Source organism: Lycium barbarum, chromosome 1, assembly GCF_019175385.1.
Source record: "Lycium barbarum isolate Lr01 chromosome 1, ASM1917538v2, whole genome shotgun sequence".
Taxonomy (NCBI): domain Eukaryota; kingdom Viridiplantae; phylum Streptophyta; class Magnoliopsida; order Solanales; family Solanaceae; genus Lycium; species Lycium barbarum.
The window spans coordinates 84,176,978-84,198,509 of NC_083337.1; the positions used below are offsets into that span (position 1 = coordinate 84,176,978).

Here is a 21,532-nt window from a genome sequence, read left to right on the forward strand (position 1 = left end):
TTGCCAATTAAGACCACCGATTTAGTAGAAGATTACGCCAAATTGTATATTCATGAAATTTTTAGATTGCGTGGGACTCCAGTGTCCATTATTTCAGACCGTGGTGCTCAGTTCACAATGAAATTTTTGAAATCCTTTCAGAAAGGATATTGGCTACCAAGGTAAACCTCAGCACATCTTTTCATCCTTAGACAGATGGCCAGGCAGAGCATACTATTCAGACTCTTGAGGACATATTGAGAGTATGTGTCCTAGATTTCAAAGGTAATAGGGATGATCATTTGCCTCTTATTGAATTTGTTTATAATAATAGTTATCATGCTAGTATCAAGATGTCACCGTTCGAGGCTATAGGCGAAGGTGTAAATCACCCATTAGGTGGTTCGAAGTTGGTGAAGAAAAGTTTTTTGGGAAAGACTTAGTCTATCAGGATATGAAAAAAGTCAAGTTGATCCAGAAGCATTTGAAAATGACTCAAAGTCGCCAGAAGTCCTATTCAGATGTGCGGCGAAGAGACTTAGAGTTTCAGGTTAATGATTGGGTGTTCCTAAAGGTCTCACTGATGAAGGGTGTCATGAGGTTTGGAAAGAAAGGGAAACTTAGTCCCAGATATATCTCGCCATACAGGATCCTGCAAAGGATTGGTCAAGTGGCTTATGAGCTTGAGTTACCGTAATAATTGACTTCTGTGCACCCATTGTTTTATGTATCCATGTTGAGAAAGTGCGTGGGATACTCGTTATTGGTTGTCCTTACTGACAGTATAACAGTTAGGGATGGTTTACCCTATGAAGAGATCCCTGTAGCTATTCTTGATCGTCAAGTTCGGAAGTTGAGAACTAAGGAAGTTGCCTCAGTAAAAATGTTATGGAGGAGTTAGAAAGTCAAAGAGAATATGTGGGAAGCTGAAAAAGAAATGAAATCCAGCTATCCGCACTTGTTTGAGGAGCCAGCATCAAGCGTCTAAGGTAAATACCTTTTCTATCCATGTCATGTCCCCATATACGTTCATGTCTCATGTTCCACATTCATGTATTCACTACTCATGTCTCATGCCCCAGCGTTCATGTTTTCATGAAATCATGTCATGTCATTTCAGTCTCCATATTCCATATCATGTTTCCTCACGTTCATGTACCCAAGCCATGTCCAGCAGGATTCTTAACTATGACCCATCATTCGAGGACGAATGATCCCAAGGGAGAGATATTGTAACACCTCGTGCATTCGGGTTAACGTTTGACTTGTAAGATAAGGGTATAATGAAACCAATATGAGTAGTGTAGAAAGGGGGGTTTGAAATCTAATCAAGTCATAAGAAGAGGCCTTGGGCAAAGTAAAGTCGGAAGCTACTCTACGGAGCATGATTTCAAGTGAGTTTGCACCAGGTCTCACTTAAAGTGAGTATACAGAATAATATATAAGTAATTTGGGAAAAATATAGCATGAAATTGTAGCCCTGGGAAATACCTTTCCAATGGTTTATTATGGAGGTCAAACAGACATCCTTACAAAAAGTTATGTACAATTTACCAAACAGTGTTCTGCCGACTCCTGCAGAATTTACGGTCTGTAAAAAAGGGTCGTTAATATTTTACGGGCCATAAAATTGGCCATAAAAATGCCAAAGATATCCAGCACACTGTTAGGGTTTCACAGTATGATTTACGGGCCATAAAATGGGCCAACACTGAGCTTAAATCGGGTCCGACAACAACTTTAAAACTTCGGTTTTTTACTTTTTCACTTCATTCTTCACATCCTCAAGCACTAAAATGACCATTCTCTCTTCCCATCATCCTCCTACACCAAGTTAAGCCTCTTCCAGGAGATTCCAAGTGTTTCTAACATCAACACATGAATTCTAAGTGAAAATCCATTTTTCCTAACCCAAGGTTTTTATGAAAACCCATCTCAACGTTCAAGATTCAAGCTTTTGGAATTCTTCTTCAAAGATTCAGAATTTTCTCAAATTTTTGGAGCGATTAAGGTATGTAGGGATTTTATCCATGTGTAGGAATGTTATTCTTCTTGTCCACGCCACGTTCATCGATGAAAATACAAAATTCCACAAACCTAGGGTTTCCATTCTAATTCATGTTGACCTAAGTTATATGTATCATGCTATACCATGTTTGTATTACTAATTCGTTATTGTATTCTTGATATTCCATTTTGGTTATTGGGAATCCGTCCGTAATCTATGAACGCTCATATTTAGAATTTCATGGGTTCTTAAATACAAGTCATGAATCATTATACTAAATTCCATGAAATCCTGCATGTTTCCATGTTTCATACAAACTATACTACACATACGAATCATGTTTACAAGTCATGTTATGAAAATCATGGGCTTCTATGCCAACTATAATCAAGCGCATGGTCTTGTTTTGGGAGTATCATAGATTTACCGAGAATGCTCAGACAGCCTGAAACTACGTATTCCAACGTAGGGTACGGGTCGATCCACGCAGTTAGGACCACACCTTCAGACAATCGATTGGATCCTTTCATGTCATGCTTATGTCGCATACCTTGGCAATGTATGGGACTGCCCTGTTGGTCGGGCCAGGTACCAGACTTCACGTTCTTACGTGGTGATTTCATGTTGTGGGTTATACTAAGGCTCGCCCACATATATATTTATGTATGTACTTACAGATGTTTTAACTATGTTATATTATACTCATCTAAGATGATACCTATGTTCATGTTCAGTTTCCAATTTCAGTTTCAGGTCTATTTTTTGATGTGCCATGTTTACTCATTCAGTTGCTTTACATGCCAGTACAATTCAAATGTACTGACGTCCCTTTTATTTCCCGGGAGCCTGCTTTTCAGGATGCCGGTATTCATTTACAGGACAGCAGATCAACTCGTTAGGTTCACACGTATCAGCTATTGGTGTGCCCCACTTCATTCGGGGTGTTAGGTTTATTTCGCATTTATATCAGTTTATACAGTCATGGTATACCAGGGGCCTTGTCCCGGTAAATAGTTTAGCAGTCAAACTCATGCCAGAGGTTTCATAGACTAATTCAGTCATGTCATGTTAGATATGTAATTGGGTTAGCCTTGTTGGCTACATTATTATGTTTCAGACTACTTTCCGCAATCATGATAAAACAATATTTTTTTCAGACATATGATTATTAACTCTCATGTTTTATTATAATCATCCATGTTTAACTTATATTTCGTATCAGTACATGTTCCATTTAAATAGTTTTGTTAGGATCGGGGAGTCTGGGATAGTGCAGAATTAGATAAAGCAGTAAATTAAAGATAATAACAAAGATAATATGAGACAAAGATTTAACGTAGTTCGGTCAACTTGACCTACATGCACAACCAAAAGAGGAGCAAATTTACTAACACCAACCAATACAAAAGAGAGTACAAAACAACCAGTTGTATACAGTAAAAACCGAATATATGTAAGACCGGTGACACCGAGGCCGAGGGTAAGATCGAATGAGCATGAGTATGATCAGTATTTTCTTCAGACCAGGGGATTGCACCAGATGTGGCTGATCCGAGAAAAGAAAAGTAAATCTGTTGGTCCGGTGTATTCGGACCAAACTCTGCATTTTCGTTAGCCCGGTTCGCCAAGTCAGGTTCTCGTGGCCATTAGCCCAGTTTCGCCAAGTCAAGTTCTGGTGGCCGGTAATTCGGTTTCTCCGTGTCCGAATTGAACGTGACCGTTAGTCCGGTTAACCAACTGCGGAATCGACAGAACCACCACGCGTCAAGACCGTTCTGCCATTTTGTACTGACAACCGTACGGGTGTCAGACCGTACGGTCCTATCTTATACTTTTAGGATTTCTTTATTCCAAAAGGGCTTTATGTAGTATGAAAGGCCGATGAGGCAAAACTATAAATAGAGGACATTTCCCTACTTCTAGGGGTTGGCTTTTTGAGATCTAGAACATTGTAATAGAAAATATATTTAAGGACTCTCTTTCTCTTTCCTTTTTTAGTCTAAATCAGTGGATCTTGTGGCTTGTTTGTTCTTTTAACATCATTAGCTTAATTATCTATAACAGTATATTCGTTCAAGGCATCGATATATATATATATATATATATATATATATATATATATATATATATATATATATATATATGTATTCATATATACATATTATAGCACGCAAATCCATAAGTAATTCACATCAACCCAAAATAGATTAAAGTTTACCACATACGCTATACCTCACTTATAAATTCAATTGTTACCTAAATTCGGGATAAACAGTTTGGCGCCCACCGTGGGGCTAGGATAATAGTGGTTTTTTAATCTTGGCTTCTATCTCCTACCCGTTGGATTAAGAAATCTTTTGCTGATCTCTGTGAAAATGGACCAAATGGCAAGCAGTGGACAATATGGTCATGTTAACAACAATGAGATTGCGGCCGAAAACAAGAATAGTGGGCTACGGGACCTACCAGCAGATCCCATCGACCCAAATTTTGTTGATTCGAGGGAAGGCCTCAACCGACAGAACACCGTGAACCAAGAGAATGCCACCCAGTCAGCCACTGATCCCTTAAATACTCACAATTCAATTACTTTATCCCGGACACAAGGCCGGAAAGTACAGATACCCCGGATGAGGTTAACTTACGCTTAATTTTTGAAATGTTATAGGAACAGAGAACCGCCATCGCCGAACAAGGAATCGCAATAGCTCAACTGCAAAGTAAAAATGATAAAGCGGCCCCAGAGAGGCTGAAAGGCGTCGCTGAACCCAGAGGGGATGAAACACAAATAGTCGAGAGTAATGGATCAGGAGCCGGTTCATCCACCGAAGTTCTGAGAATGCTCGAAACATTGGCAAAGCGGGTAGACTCAACTGAGAAGAGGGTGGAAACATATAACTCTCGGGTGGATCAGATCCCGAGGGCTCCTCCGATTCTAAAAGGACCAGATTCGAAGAGGTACATCCAAAGGCCTTTTCCTCCAAGTGTCGCTCCAAAGTTGATCTTGAAAAGGTTCAAGATGCCGGACTTCCAGAAATATGGCGGAACAACAGATCCACAAGAGCATGTAACTTCGTACACATGTGCCATAAAAGGCAAAGATGTTGAAGAGGATGAAATTGAGTCTGTTTTGCTGAAAAAATTTAGGGAGATGCTATAGAAGGGGGCGCTGACCTGGTATGACCATCTGCCCAAACATTCAATCACTTTCTTCGAAATGCTCGCAGATGCGTTCATCAAGGCCCATACCGGGGCTAAGAAGTTGCAGGCCCGAAAGGCGGACACCTTCCGCATAGCCCAAAGAGATGATGAATTACTACGAGAGTTCGTGAACCGTTTCCAAAGGGAACGGATGGAGCTCCCTCCGGTTCCGAAAGAATGGGCCGCACAGGCTTTTACCAAAGGGTATAGTCCTCGGAGCTCGACGACCTCATTCAAGCTGAAAGAAAATTTGTTGGAATATAAGGCTGTGACCTGGGCTGATGTTCATAACAGGTACGAATCAAAGATTCGAGTAGAGGATGACCAGCTTGAGCTCCCTCCGGGACCCGTAAATATGAGCAAAAGCTCCGAAAGGTCGAGAAAGGCCTATGACCCGAAGGTTCGATCATCAAGGGACAGATACCGGCCATACTCTCATTCAGAAAAATCGGGTTTTAGGTTAGAGAAATCAAGGGTTGGCCCCAGTCAATTCTCCGGTCGGGGTGATAAACGGACCGAGCGCCCGTCGAACAGTTGAGGTTTATCATTTAGGAGTGATGCCAGGAGTTCGGTTAGCAACAAAGACGTACCGAGGATATCGGAGTACAACTTCAGCATCAATACCTCGGATCTCATCTCGGCCAATGGCCATATCGCAGAAGCAAGATGGCCGTGACCACTGAGATTAGATCCGGGTCAACGGGACCTGAGGGTGATGTGTGAATACCACAGAACTCATGGGCACAGAACTGAAGACTATCGCCAATTGAGGGAGGAGGTGGCTCGGTTATTGAAGAATGGCCACCTTCGAGAATTCTTGAGTGAATGAGATAAAAGCCACTACAAGGAAAGGGAATCTCACAAACGGGCCGAACCGGTGGAACCTCAGCATATAATAAATATGATAATCAGAGGCACAGACGCTCCTCGAGGACCAGTGATAAAGCGAACAAAAGTTTCCATTGTGCGTAAGAAGCGCAGGCAGGATTACATACCCGAGGGTTCCATCTCTTTCAGCAATGAGGATGCAGAAGGAATCATTCAACCACACAATGATGCGTTGGTAATTTCTATTCTTATTTTTAAATCACAAGTTAAACGTATTTTGATTGACCCAGGTAGCTCAGCCAACATCATCCGGTGGAGAGTGGTCGAACAGCTAAGGCTACTCGACCAGATTGTACCGATTGCCTGGTTACTCAGTGGGTTCAATATGGCAAGCGAAACCACGAAGGGGGAGATTTCTATGCCGGTCAACATTGACGGCACCATTCAGCCGACGGTGTTATATGTCATCGAAGGGGATATGAAGTATAATGCTTTGCTTGGAAGACCATGGATTCATAGCATGAGGGTGGTGCCATCTAAACAACATCAGCTGCTGAAATTCCCGACCCCGGAGGGGATAAAAACCATCCGAGGTGAACAGCCTGCTGCCAGGGAGTGCAGAGGCTCACAGGAAGGATAGTAGCGCTGAGCCGTTTCATTTCGAGGTCTTCGGATAAAAGTCACCGTTTCTTCTCCTTATTAAGGAAGAAGAATGACTTCATTTGGACACCGGAATGCCAAAGAGCCTTGCAGGAACTGAAAAGGTACTTGTCCAGCCCGCCTCTGCTGCACACACAGAAGGCGGATGAGCAGTTGTTTCTGTACCTTGCTGTATCCGAGGTAGCGGTAAGTAGTATTTTGGTCCGAGAAGAATTAGGTACGCAATTTCCTATATATTACGTGATTAGGACTTTAGGGGATGCAGAGACCCGTTATCTTACCTTGAAAAGTTGGCTTTGACATTGGTAAGTACTTCAAGAAAGCTCAAACCTTACTTTCAATGCCATCCGATATGTGTAGTGACTACTTATCCTTTAAAGAACATCAGGCATAAATCAGAATTGTCGAGTAGACTGACCAAATGGGCCATAGAGATTAGCGGATATGATATCGAATATAAACCCCGGATGGCCATTAAGTCTCAAATCTTGGCTGATTTTGTGGCAGATTTTACCCCGGCTATGATCCTCGAGGTTGAGAAAGAGCTTCTGCTAACCTCTAGAAAGGCTTCGGGTATTTGGTCTCTACACACGGACGGGGCCTCAAACCTCAAAGGTTCCGGCTAGGCATCGTCCTTAAACCCCCCGCCGGGGATACCATTAGACGGTCGATTAGAACTATTAAATTGACTAACAATGAAGCCGAGTATGAGGCTATGATTGTAGGTTTGGAATTAGCTAGGAGTATGGAGGCCGAAATAATCGAAGAAAAATGTGACTCTCTCTTGGTCGTTAACTAAGTAAATGACGTCTTTGAAGTTAAGGATGAACGAATTCAAAGGTATCTGGAGAAAACCCAAGTGATACTACACCGGTTTAAAGAGTGGACCGTGCACCATGTACCTAGGGAGCAGAACAACGAAGCCAACGCATTAGCCAATTTGGGCTCTTCGGTCGAAGGGGAGGAAATCAACCCCGGAACCATAGTGCAATTGGTGAATTCGGTGATAGAAAATGGGCATGCTGAAATAAACACGATGGGTCTAACTTGGGACTGGCGCAACAAATACATCGACTACTTGCAAGATGGAAAGCTCCCGAGTAACCCAAAAGAGTCACGGTCACTAAGGACAAAAGCAGCACGATTCTATTTAATAGATGGAAAATTGTATCGAACGGTCTTTCTTCCGACCCCTGGCTAAGTGTCTGGTCCCGGAGAAACTGATTATGTGATGAGAGAGGTCCACGAGGGTATCTGCGGTAATAACTCCAGTGCAGACGCCTTATTTTGAAAAATTATCAGAGCCGGTTATTACTGGAATCGGATGGAGAAAGACTCGAAGAATTTTATCCGGAAATGTGATGGGTGTCAAAGGCATGCCCCGATGATCCATCAACCCGGGGAGTTTCTACATGCGGTGATATTACCTTAGCCTTTCATGAAGTAGGGAATGGATATTATTGGTCCTCTGCCATGGGCACAAGGTAAGGCCCATTTTATTTTGTTTATGATTAACTATTTCTCTAAATGGGTTGAAGCGCAGGCCTTCGAAAAGATTAGAGAAAATGAGGTTATTGACTTCATATGGGACCACATTATTTGTCATTTCGGCATCCCGACCGAAATAACTTATGATAACGGTCCTCAGTTCATTGGCAGCAAAGTCACTAATTTCCTCGAAGGTTTGAAGATCAATAAAATTGTATCAGCTCCGTATCACCCAAGTGCAAACGGACAGGCAGAATTCACGAATAAAACAATAATTAAAAATCTAAGGAAAAGACTTGAAACATCGAAGCATCACTAGAGGGAAGTTCTATCGGAGGTATTGTGGGCTTACAGAACCACATCAAAATCAAGCACGGGAGAAACGCCTTTCTTGTTGGTCTACGGGGCCGAAGACATCATCCTCGTAAAAGTTGGTGAACCGAGTCTCCGATTCAGACATGCCACCGGTGGGTCAAACGAGGAGGCCATGGACATAAAACTCGACCTCACGGATGAACTTCGCGAAAATGCGTTGGTCCGTATTGCAGCCCAGAAACAGAGAATGGAAAGGTACTACAACTGGAGGGCCAATTTTCGACATTTCCGAGTTGGGGACTTGGTGCTTCGGAAAGTTACTTTAAACACTAAGAATCCCAACGACGGAAAGTTGGGTTCGAACTGGGAAGGGTCTTACAAGATAACAGGAATAACAGGTAAAGGGTCACATCAGCTGGACTCTATGGATGGACAACAGTTGCGCAATAACTAGAATGTGGCTCATTTGAAAAGATACTACTGCTAAGGTATGGACACCTACCCTTGTGTTCTTTCTTTGTTAATCTTTCTTTTTTACAGGAAGTCGAGTACCGGATGAAGTCAGGTGTTAGGTCTGAAAACACGTGTTGCACTCTTTTCCTTAGTACGGTTTTGTCCCAAAATGGGTTTTCCGATAAGGTTTTTAATGAGGCAACAAGTACAACGTGTTACTTGATAGGGAGATGTCAGAAACCGGCTAGCTGTCCTCGTGACCCATGTGATAGGGAGATGTCAGAAACCGGCTGCTTCCCCTGTTGCAGGTGGTGTATCCGAGAACATGTCATCGAGGTTATCCAACCTTGATGCAGGAGAAGTTGGAGCAGCCCTAGCGGAGGCAGGTGCCTCGGATGTTGCAGCTGGGTCACCACCAGGCAGTGGGCTGGTATCCATTGGAGCCTCGGTATTAGGGACCGACTCAGCTCTTTGTTCGGCTTCAGCAGTCGAAGCAAGCCCGGATCTTCTAGTCCTTTGCAGGGGAGTCTCCTCAGATGAAGCATCACCTAAAATGTCAACGTATTCAATTGACCTTAGAGGAGTCGGATAAAGAATTTCTTCCCCACCTATGTGCAAAGCCGAAGTTGAAGGTCCTTTCTCGGCTGAAGGAAATGGCGGAATGGTGGTTTCCTCCTCCAGAACAGTGGCAACAGAGGGGGCCACACCGACCCTTCGAATAAGGAAATCGGGTTCGGTTTCATCCCTTAGAGTCCGAACAACGCTCCTTGCCCTCTTCTTCGGTTTCTGCCCTTTGTCCGAGGGTTTCTCCGCCTTTTGTTGGCAGCAGCAATAAGATGAGATGTCCCTGCTGAATCAAATTCAAGCACCGGCGCAGCAGGCTCGGCTGCTGGCTCCGGTCTTGGCTCCACCGAGCCCTTCGGTAAACCTGAATACCGAAGAGATTATAATAGGAAAAGGAAAAAGTAGAAGATATAATGTATTCCAATTCAAGCTGAGTATTACCGTGATTTTAAGCGACCCATCGGCCACGCGACAGGTCCTCTCATGTCCGTTTTTCATGGGTGTGTTGACCGAGGAGTGCTCCAACCCATTCATTCATGTTCCGGACGGCCGGAGGTATCTATGCTACGACTGATATAAAGAGAAGGGGAGAAATCGTGTGAATACGAGGGAGCAAGTGTTTGACAAAGCATGCAAGAATAATTATTGAAGGGAGAACTGAGAAACTTACGATTATCGTTCGACCAATCCGGAAAGGGCATATAGTCAGCCGGAATGATGTCCGTGGTCCTCACTCGGACGTAGTGTTCTAACCAACCTCGATCTCTGTCTTTATCCATCTTTGAAAAAATTGGGTTCTGACCTCACTTGGCGAGCTTTTTCACGCCCCCTCGGAATAGCCTCGGGGAATATAAACGGATGAAATGTGTCATCGTAAATTCCTTTTTTATATTGTTGGCCAACAACCAGAGGCAGGCCACGGTCCTCCAGATTATCGGACCAATTTGGGCCAAGGTCACGTTGTATGTCCGGCACATATCTAAAATAACCGGGTCAATTGGGTGGTTGAGCTTGAGTGTAAAGGGATAGGTGTAAACATACAAGAAGCCTTCCATATGATCGGCGATAGATTCGTCGGGCCCGGGGGCGAACACTTGAACCGGACGGTTATCCCATCCGCAATTAGCCCGGACTTGGTCAAGATTATCCTCGGTAATAGACGAAGGATATCGCCTTACACCGAACCCTCTATCCGCAACCGGAGAAGGCTTCTCGACTTCAAATTCTTTCTTGTAGTTGGGTTTGGACAGTACTATGTCCGAAGCGGTAGGTTCAATGAAGGTTTTTCCCTTGGGTTGTGAGGTTGGCTCGGCTCCTTGAGAAGAAACCGAGGGAACCTCCTGGGAGGTAGTTTCGGTATTGGCCGACATTTGGGATATGTGAAAAGGGAGGTTGGTGAATTTGAAGTAGGAAATGAAACCGGTGATATAAGGAAAGATTGAAAGGGCAGTTGAAGAGTTCAAAATGACGAGTGAAAGAGGAACAAAGGAGCACTTTCAATCAAAGAACAGCATCAGAGAAGTTGGCAAAGTTGGTTTATGATCACGATCAAAACAAGAGAGAAAAGGAGATGATCACGATCAAAACAACTGAGAAAAGGAGATTAAAACGATTGAAACAAGTAAGAAAATGGGAGAGGAAAACGATCAGAAGTGGAGAAGTAACAAGGTGAAGAAGTGAAAGTGGTAAAATGAGAGGGTTAAAAGTCTTATATAGGCATGAGAGACTGTAGCGGTTACAGAGTTCAGCCAACCAGGGGGTGCCACGTGTCCCATAATTAATGAGACGTGATATGAGGCGACGTGGGTTACGGCGGTTCCCGAGGTTGGCTATTCGGGGCGAGACACGTGGCCGATGTCAGAGGGACGTGACATAACTGTTCCCGCCAAAATTAAAAGATAAGAACGGGCTTATGAAACCACCGGTTTTGTGACTCATCCAGTTCCTGTTACTTCGGTAAAACTATGGTCCGGAAAGTGTGGGGACTATCTGTATACGGTAAAAACCGGATATATGCAAGACCGGTGACACCGGGGCCGAGGGTAAGATCGAATGAGCACGAGTATGATCAGTTTTTTCTTCAGACCGGGGGATTGCACCAGATGTTGCTGATCCGAGAAAAGAAAAGTAAATCTGTTGGTCCGGTGTATCCGGACCAAACTCTGCATTGCGGTTAGCCCGGTTTCGCCAAGTCAAGTTCTCGTGGCTGTTAGCCCGGTTTCGCCAAGTCAAGTTCTCGTGGCTGTTAGTCCGGTTCCTCCGTGTCCGAATTGAACGTGGCCGTTAGTCCGGATAATCAGCTGCGGAACCGACGGAACCGCCACCCGCCAAGACCGTTCTGCCATTTTGTACTGACAACCGTACAGTCCTATCTTATCCTTTTAGGGATTCTTTATTCCAAAAGGGCTTTGTGTAGTATGAAAGACCCATGAGGCAAAACTATAAATAGAAGACATTTCCCTACTTTTAGGGGTTGACTTTTTGAGGTCTAGAACATTGTAATAGAAAATATATTGAAGCACTCTCTCTCTCTCTTTCCTTTTTTAGTCCGAATCAGTGGATCTTGTGGCTTGTTTATTCTTTTAACATCATTAGCTTAATCATCTATAACAACATATTCGTTCAAGGCATCGATATATATATATATATTCACATCTACATAATATAGCACGCAAATCCATAAGTATTTTACATCAACCCAAAATAGATTAAAGTTTACCACATATCCTATACCTCACTTATAAATTCAATTGTTACCTAAATTCGGGGTAAACAAGAGTACAAAATTAGAGTAATTAAATACTCTAATATTCAAAAAACCCCTAGAGAATAACCTCACAAGATCACTCTAAGAAAGGGTTCACATAAGTGTTTTCCGACACAACTCTCTTACAAATACTCTGATAGAAGAACACAAACGCAACTAAGTTTTTCTCAAATTGGTGTATTCTTGGAATGAAAAAATAACACTCCTTTTATAGGAGTAAAACTTGGAACCCAAGTTTTATAATAAAGAAAATAATAAATGGTCTAATTTTCTCTACACATAATCATACTTTGGCTCCAAGAAATATCTGTGCCTAACTAAATTGGCACATGCCAAATAAGGCCACATCTTACAAGTTCAGCATATTAAGTTTGATCAATTTGCCAAATTTCACATTTTTGGAATTTGTTTGGATATGTAAGGGGTTTGTAGCAGCTTATAAAACAGTGAAAAAAATAATATTAGTAGTAATGGGAGTTGGTTTTATATGAATTGCAGGGAATTAGCACACTCCATTTAAACATTTGGATATACAGGTAAATTTAACTTGCAGACCCTTATTCCCTCTGACACATACACAAAAAAAAAAAAAGAAAAAAAAAAAAGAGTTTGTTCCAATGGAGCTTTCATGCGTATATAAATGCCAAGTGGGCAGTTTTTAAACAAACAAAAGAAAAGGGAAACTGCTATCCCTTTCCCCCTTCGCTTAAATCCCTTATCCGACTCCCTGCACATACCAGTAGTTCGGCCACCCCTTCACCTCGGCAGCATCCAGGTGGTAAGTCCCTCACCCGTCACTTTTCTTTTCTCTCGCTCTCTCTCTCTCTCTCTCCCCTCGTTTTCTCTTTGGTGGCAGATTTATTACTTTTTTTTCTTTCCCTGTGGTTGGTCTACTGTGGAGTTCACATCCCAAATTCTGTAATTGTTGGAATGACATGAAAACTTGACTGATCGAACTATAATTCCCCCTTTTGGGAGGGTAATTCAATCAGCTAACTGTGTTAAAGAGTTTGGTTAAAGTGTTGCTTGCAACATGTTCGGTGAATTGTCTGAGGGAAAATTTCATTTATCTGTGAAGTTTGAGTAAACGAGCGCTATTAGGAGTTAATTAGGAGTGCGTCCGGAGTAATTTGGTTTATGTTAAATTGTTTTGTGTAGATTTGTTGAGTTGTACAATGCAACAATTGAAATGGGCACTCTTTTAGCCATCAAATTGTAGCTAGGCTTGCGATTTTTCATTGTGGCTTGCTCCATAGTAGCTTTCCTGAGTTTGAAAGTAACTGAATGAAATGAATCATGCTTGTTTCTCCATGGAAGTGATGATGTTTAACATTCTGTTTAAATCAGTGATCAGGTTGAGGATATTATTTCATTTTTCAGTGAACATCATTACGTGGGAAAATGCTACAGATGGTGTTTGGATTGACTTTTAAGCTGGTCAAATCAGCTTTTAAGATTTTTTAGTTTTTTTTTTTTTTTTGGTGTTTGGCAATATTGAAGAAGTGCTTAAAATAATCTAAAATGTGCTTAAAATGAGCCAAAATTATAACTTATTACATTTAGCTTAAAAGCTATTTTGAGTTGACCAAGTAATTACTTTATTGTCCCTTATATTTTTTCACGATTCTCAAAATATCCTCCAGTACAAAATACCCTAACCGTAATCTCTTGGTTTCCGTTCTTCTTCCTCTATTGAGTGAAAAACCTATGGTTTCAGAGTTGTTTTTCTGTGGATACTCTACGTCTGCTTCAACTGATAATGGAGAACAACCTTTTTCAAATATACCATTCATAGAGCCAAGGACGGCCTAAGGGTAACCCCAAATATTTAGGGCCCCAAAATTACTACAAATACTAGGTATTATATAATTATATATAACACATAATTTATGTATTGATTATTAATATTAATAATTAAAAAATTCAAACTTTTATTTTAGTTTGATTGAAGTTGTACAGATGAGTGAGTAAATAACGGTAAACAAATTCATTAAATTAAATAGTATATTAATATTCCTTGTTGATTCTAATTTTCTTTCTATGTACACTCATTTCTCTTTTACATTTCCAATGATTTTACTTTCGATTTTTCTAAATTAGCTACTTAATTTTGTCATGTTTGATCCATGCATCAGAAATCAAGTATGTTTGTCATCTTTTTTAATTGAGAAATCACTAAAAGTAAGTGATGCAAAGTTAGAAACTCGATGGATAATAGGCCTGTTTTTCTATCTTGCTACACTTAATTATCATGCTTTTTGCCCACGGTAAAGTTCGGAATTGTGATGCGCGTGCTCTTACTGTTAGATAAAAAATTTGGGGGTTCTTTTGTGTCTCATTATAAATTATATAAATTTTACAAAATAAATTTAGGGCCCTTTTGATATATTTTCGCTTTAGGCAATCAACATCGTTGAACCGCACCTGCATAGAGCTACTCTTGCACTTCTGGAATCAGTCACCATTGAGACTCATCCATTTATCCTTGGTGCCAAAGTATTTTATTGACTTGGGTTAGATGAGAGTCATTTTATCTATTTGTTTTTGTTTTTTTTTGCAATATTATGATACCATGTGGATTCTGTCTTCATGGTCCAAAATGTTTTTTTTTTCTTTTGGCCTTTTCGTGGTCGGGGCTTTGGGTTGGGAAGATAGAAGCTTTTAAGACGGATATTAGGGGAATATAAAAGTTAATTTAATTATTAGTGTATGATATTAAAATAATTAGTTATTCGCATGTTATTTAAATAATAATTTGTATTTACTAAAAATAGTTTTATCTAATCAATTGATAACTTAATGTGAATTGAGCTTCAAATTAATTAAAATTTGAATTAATTTAAAATTAAAATATTGCAATAATATTCTAATTTTGTGTTAACAACTTTAACTTTAAAGGTATTTCAGTCATTTTAAGAGAAAAAAGTGTTTATAAGCACCTTTTACCAAACACTTCAACGACTTATTTTCAATTTCAGCACTTCTATCCAAAACACATAAAAAATTTAAGATGTTTAATATTTGTCCTCGTGTCGAAGGTCCGGATCAATCAATCTGAATATCTTAATTAGAATCCAAAAACTACTCCGTGAAAGAGTAGGATTATGTAGAATATATAAAGATTTTTGGAAGTGCGTAAACGAAAATCCATAAAAGAAGTTGAAGGAAAGAAAAGAGTATGTAAAAGACCTTGAGTGATGTCAGTTCTCGAAGACCTTTATCCACAAGTAGCATGCTCTCCACATTCCCATCTCCTAAAAGTTCATTCAAATCAGGCGGAAGTGTTTCTCTTTCATCTGGATCGTTGTAAACTACAAACAAAAAGAAAAAAAAAAACTTAAATTATAAGTTAAACAAAACATGCCTTAAATGTTTTAAGTTACAAGAAATTATTAAATATATTTTTGAGAAAGAGAAAAGATCTCACGTAATTTCTTATCTTTAGCTTTTTGTCCTGCCTCCAACACCACTTCCAATGATAAAGGGGCAAGGGATGACCAGTATTCTTGTTTAGCTCCAGCTATGTCTGTGTGAATACCTGCATGATGTTTAAATTAACATGAATAACCCAAACGGGAACGAAGACAAAAACTAAAGCATCTCCCATGCTTATAATATTAACGAAACATTGAGGCTTATAACTCCAATGCTTCAATGGTTAAAGTAAAGCAGCTCCCATGCATGGTCTATCTTTATAAAATGAAGTTATTGGTCACAGAGTTTTATTGTCTAGTATAGATATATAAGTAGGAAAAAGAATATAATAGTATACCATAACGGACGCATAAACTCCAATAGCGTGCGAGCCAACACCTCTTGAGAACAACCTCTTCCTAAGGTATAAAACTGTGAATTACATAAGTATGCAAAGGGAAGGGGGGAAAAGTTCCATATGAATTAAGGCCACAAAATGTAATCACATACATACCATCTCCTCTTGATTCAGTATCATTCTTCGGGTCATAGTTCGCAGGGACTACGCTAAGGAAAAAAGAGAAAATTAGAGATGCGAGATATATATAGTTTGCTTATTATGATTCATGCTCATAAGAATATTATGATTAAATTTGAGTCTACTTCTTTTGATATGGTGGACAGCACATAGGAATAAATCACGATTACAATAACTGAAAATCCTTGTGTACTCTATGACCAAGTGTATTGAAATAATATGGCATTATGTCAACATTTTCTCCTTTTTCTATCTCCAAACTTTTGAATTTTCAGTATATTATGTTCTAAAACTTGTTACTATCAGCTATCAGAATGCTTCAATTACAAAGGCCTCACATCCAACTATGCATCGTGAAATAAAGATTGCAAAGCTAAAGAGGTGGGGATTCTCAAACTTTTAAGGTTTGTTTTTTGTTTTTTCTAAAAGGAAAATATTTTAAGTGGACTTGCTAGTCCATAATTTAACAAAAGTGAATTATTCCGAAAAGAAGAATACAAATATACAGGATGAAGGTTACGAATACCTCAGCTTCTGTCCGAAGAGCAGCAAGCTCGTCACCCTTTCCACCATAATTTTGTGCTGCAACTTTTAGAGCAGCCTGTCAAGTACAAATCGTAAATTCCCTCAGGTGGATTAGCTGAAATAAAAATGATAATGTCATACTTTGTGGAGGAGGAGGAATTGTGATAGATCAACAAGGAAACTTCACTTTTGCCTACTCAATCTTCCTAGGACACGGAACCAACAACCTAGCAGAAGCTGAAGCTATGTTGGGTTGAATGAAAATGTGTGCCAATAGAGGCCTTGACATGGTCCTTGGGGAGACAGACACTATGGTTCTATCAAAATACATAAGAAAGGAGTGGAAATCCCTCGGGATTATCACTGAGCAGATCAAGAAGATCCAGAAGATAGATGAAGATCATAAGATCCAGAAGATAGATGAAGATCATAATTTCTCCATCAATCATTGCTTCAGAGAGGCTAATAAGCGTGCAGATAGCCTGACAACCCTTAGTCATACGATTGTGGGAATCAAACTTTTCATCCTCTTCTCTGATCTACCTAGTTATATAAGAGGGATGATCAACATGGACAAATGAAATCTCCCCTCTTTTATGACTAAGCCTACAAAACCTCATAATATTATATATGATCACACTTGAACATATTTTGTCTATAGTACCTCCACAATAGTAATTGGGTTAGGATTAGTTTAGGAGTCTCACCTCAATGATCATGTATAAAGGTTGAGATGACAAACTCAAATTGTATTAATGATCAAAGGAGACTTTAACTTATAAAAAAAAAAAAAAACTCCGTGCCTAGTCGGACACTGTCACAAAATTGAGATGGAGGAGGAAGTACTAATTCTTTGAAGTTCTATATTCAGTTAAAGTGTATTATGTATTATAATATAAGGAAAAATGCATCAAACTCTCTAGCATACATACCTCCCTTTGTTGTAGAGCTGCTTCTTTCCTGTATAAAGGAAAAATAAGACCATAATGAAATTTAGTTTAAATGATTTTAGAATGAAGGACAATGTTGTTTGATTATGAAGCTTACCTGCTTAAAAGACGAGCCTCCATTGACACACCTTCCCCAAGACTAGCAACCTAAAAGCAAGACAAGTTAAGCGACTCAAATATAGTGACGCTCATCAGTTTCTAGCTCTTACTTTCAGTAGTGGAATAACTTAAACCACTGCTAGAACCCGTGTTCCGGCAGCGGTATTGCAATGTCTGCAACATACAGTCTGAAAGCAGAGGAGAAAAACTAACTAATGCTCGAAGGTAACAAAAAATGTCCTTGAAGATTTACCTGCTGCTCTAGCTGTCTAGCCCGTGCCTCAGCTTCTTCGCAACGCTCTTCTGCAAGTCGAAGCTGAAAGGATATGTAAACGACTCACTTCCCGTGAATGTGATGAATTGAAATGATAAACTAATTTTATCAGGAGACATTAGCTTTACCCGGGATCTTACACATCCAACTGATTGCATTTGAGAAGGAAGTTCTTCTTACCTTTTCTAGTAAACTTTCATTCTCTTCTTGAAGCATGTCAACCTGCATTTTGGATCACATCTCATCAACATCAACAATGTAATTAGAGATCATGGAAACTCAATTGAGATTCTATAAACAAGAGTAATATATTAAAAACAAAATTGTTAATTGTGTTAATTAATAAGCATGATTTTAAGAGACTTTATTTTCCCTTTTTCTTGCGTAATTATAGGAATAGAATATTTTTGTATTGTAATGTGTTGTCTTTCTTTAATAAGTTAGAATTCACTTGTATAAATAACTCTTCTCATGAGATGTAAATACGTAAAGGAATACGAAAAATATGTCTTCTACTAAAATCTACATGGTATCAGAGCCATTGCTTTCTTTTGAGGTGACTTAATTATCTCCCTCTGCAGAATTAGAGTTCCGTTTGTATCAAAGAGGTTGAGTTTTACTCCTTAGTGGCTGGTCGTGACTCAAATCCTTTTCAGTCAGTATTTTGAAAAGCTCAGACCACCACAGGCTTCTCCAGGCGACGACGAGAAAACCCAGTAGCTCCGAGAAAGAGTGTCGCACGTGCTGTAACACACTAACAACAACCCCAACTCCAGCGACACTTGGATCTCACGTGCCGGCCCAGGGATCGGTTTCTGATGATTTTTCAATGAGATTTTATGTGTTTTATTTGCAGGCCTATTCTATGCTCAACTATACAAGTTTCTACTTTTCCTGTATCAAAGTTAGGGTTCTTGCGAGACAATAATTCCGGCAAGGCAATTTGATTTCAACAATTTTTCCAGCCTTTCTATTCTTATGGGGACAGGTTTGAAAAATAATTTCCTTTTAGAGTTCTAGGAATTATGTTTGTTGACTTCAAGCCCTATTATAATCATGCGAGACACAAAGGTAAAGAATAATTCTCTTTCACAAATTAGTGTTGTGAAACTAGATGGGACTGGTAATTTCTTGTTTGGTCAAGGTCGTGTTTGCTATGTATTAAATCTTGCAAATTTCTTGGTCATATTAATGGAGAGAAGAAACAACCATTGTATTTGCTAATGGTGTATGGGGTTCCGAGAACTCACTTGTTGCGACATGGCATTTGAATACAACACCTCGAATCTCTTAGCAATATTTATTGCTTGATACTATTGAAAAGATATGAAATTCAACTACATGCACTTACTCTCGAATGAATAATGATGCTAGATCTTTGAGATTCGAAATATAATTCATGCCACTAAACAAGGTGAGTTGGCTATCACTGATTATTATTTTAGTTAAGAGGGTTATGCAGGAGATTGACTATTATTAGGATATCCAAGCAAAATGTACTGTGATGTTGTTCTTGATGTGTCGTGAAATTACATGTTTTACATACCCTTTCCTTAAGCTTTTTCTAGCCCTTTAAGTAAGTTTTAATGTCATTTATTATGTTTATTTTATGTTTTTAGGAATTTGGAGTTGGAAAGTCAAGAATTGCAAAAATTGAGAAAAAGACCGTTTTGCTGGCCGTAGAACCGTTCTACTAACCGCAGAATGTGTAGCGGAATTGGACAGAAAGTTTGGACCATTTTGCTGACCATTATGCTAACTTTGACCAATTATGCTAACCCATTCTTCTGACCGCAGAACGAGTCTGCTAGTAGCAAAATGGGCAGAGGGATATTTTTGGCAGATTTTGTAAAATATTTTCTTTGGGCTATAAATAGAACTTTAGGTCATTTTAGCCATGGCAACTCATACACCAACTCACATGAACTCAGTCTTCAACACATTTTTGAGAGCTTAGAAGAGGAAGAACAAGCTTTGGAAGCTAGTATTTCATCACCCATCACCTTGGAAGTGAATATTTGAAGCCATTAATGAGCATTTCTTACCTCATCCCTTTATTATCTAGCTTTGTATTGTAATATTTGGTGTGGTGATGACTTTGGACTACAAAGTTGGAAGACTTGTTGAGTAGTGTTTGTACTTGACTCAAGTTGCTTATGTGATGTTTTATTTACCACTCAAGTTGCTTATGTGATGTTTTATTTACCATTGTTTATGAAGAAATCATATTGTTGCTTTGATTAATCTTATTCTTGGATGTTTTCAGTGAGATTAGCTAAACCTAGGACTTTCCCATACATCCTTAATTAAACGCGAGAAAGGAAATTAGGGATTAGGTTAGATTAGTTATCACGACTTGAGGCTTTAAACCTCATCTAATGGGTTTAACATAGAGATTAAAAAAAACCCTAATGTAGCCTAAAATTGAAATGTGATTAATGTTTCTTAGCTTGATTCAAGAGAACTAGCTAAGATAAACCCGCTAAATAGTCGAGAGACACTGGTGGGTAATTGAGATTCCAAGGGTGAGAATACTTGATTTCAAGATAATTAATGATGGTGTAATATTGCATTGGATCGTTAGTGAGTTTAAATTAAATTGTTATGTTCCAAAACCCCAAATTTCCATGGCTTGTGCTCCCTATTAGTTAGTTTTATCTTATTAGTTTTTTAAACAAAAATCAAATATTGAAAATCATTTGTCTTAGCTTAATTGGTGATAATTCCTTCGCTAGCTTAATTGCCTAGCATATTGGTCCCTGTGGATTCGACCCTTATTCTTAATTAGGTAAATTATATTGCGACGACCATGTGCACTTTCTTTTTGAGCAATGAATTTGGACGTTATCAATTCTTATTCAATAATTAGTTGAAGAGGAAAGGGTCTTTGATTTTTTGGCCAGTTTAAACCAAGATTATAATTAGAACAGGGTTCAAGTTCTTATGAAAGTTCCTTTCCTAAGGGAGGCATCCTACGATGTTCAACAAGCAGAGAGTCGATGAAGTGTCATTTGGTTTAGGTTCCAATTCAAATTTCTAGGTTAACTTTCTCTCATGTGCAACTGAAGGTGATCACTTCTGATAAAGATCACTTTCACTATTATCATTATGAAAAGCCAGGGAATAGAGAGGAGACATGTTGAAAACTACATGGGAAACTAATAGGAGGTCAGGGGGAAAGCATGTAAGTCAATCAAGGGTTCTAGATAATATTGAAGAAAATATGGAGAGATCTAGGGGAAAATTCGAGAGAAATTTTATCTTCGGATGAAATTCAGCATCTTCGTCGACTCCTAATCAAACTTAACTCACTTTCTATTGCCATATCTAATTACGTGCAATCAGATATTGCCTTTACTGCTCACTTTAATTTTTAGATTGTTGATTCTTGTGCGAATAGACACATAACAGGCTTATCCAAGGCTTACAAAACTGCTTTCCTAGTCCCAAAATGAAATTATGTCCCAAT

At 39.4% G+C, this 21,532-nt stretch overlaps 1 protein-coding gene and 1 long non-coding RNA gene across 3 annotated transcripts in view; one reads left to right on the forward strand and one right to left on the reverse strand.

Moving 5' to 3' along the window:
* The window catches only part of LOC132636194 (coiled-coil domain-containing protein SCD2-like), a 122,407-nt gene that overhangs the window by 74,431 nt on the left and 26,444 nt on the right, over window positions 1–21,532 (reverse strand). Inside the window, exons 7-15 of the mRNA XM_060352919.1 lie at window positions 18,244–18,285; window positions 18,043–18,105; window positions 17,788–17,837; window positions 17,673–17,700; window positions 16,742–16,816; window positions 16,192–16,239; window positions 16,036–16,096; window positions 15,691–15,801; window positions 15,453–15,574 (exon numbers count right to left, since the gene is read on the reverse strand). Of these exons, the coding sequence (XP_060208902.1) occupies window positions 15,453–15,574; window positions 15,691–15,801; window positions 16,036–16,096; window positions 16,192–16,239; window positions 16,742–16,816; window positions 17,673–17,700; window positions 17,788–17,837; window positions 18,043–18,105; window positions 18,244–18,285 (600 nt within the window). The remainder of the gene's footprint in view (window positions 1–15,452; window positions 15,575–15,690; window positions 15,802–16,035; window positions 16,097–16,191; window positions 16,240–16,741; window positions 16,817–17,672; window positions 17,701–17,787; window positions 17,838–18,042; window positions 18,106–18,243; window positions 18,286–21,532) is intronic.
* Window positions 12,536–20,276, forward strand: LOC132636202 (uncharacterized). Of its 2 annotated transcripts, XR_009581082.1 has the most exons (3): window positions 12,730–13,041; window positions 18,645–19,051; window positions 19,683–20,276. It is a non-coding gene; the product is annotated as an uncharacterized LOC132636202 (long non-coding RNA). The 2 variants fall into 2 exon arrangements; XR_009581081.1 differs by lacking the exon at window positions 19,683–20,276 and having other exon boundaries at window positions 12,536–13,041; window positions 18,645–19,159.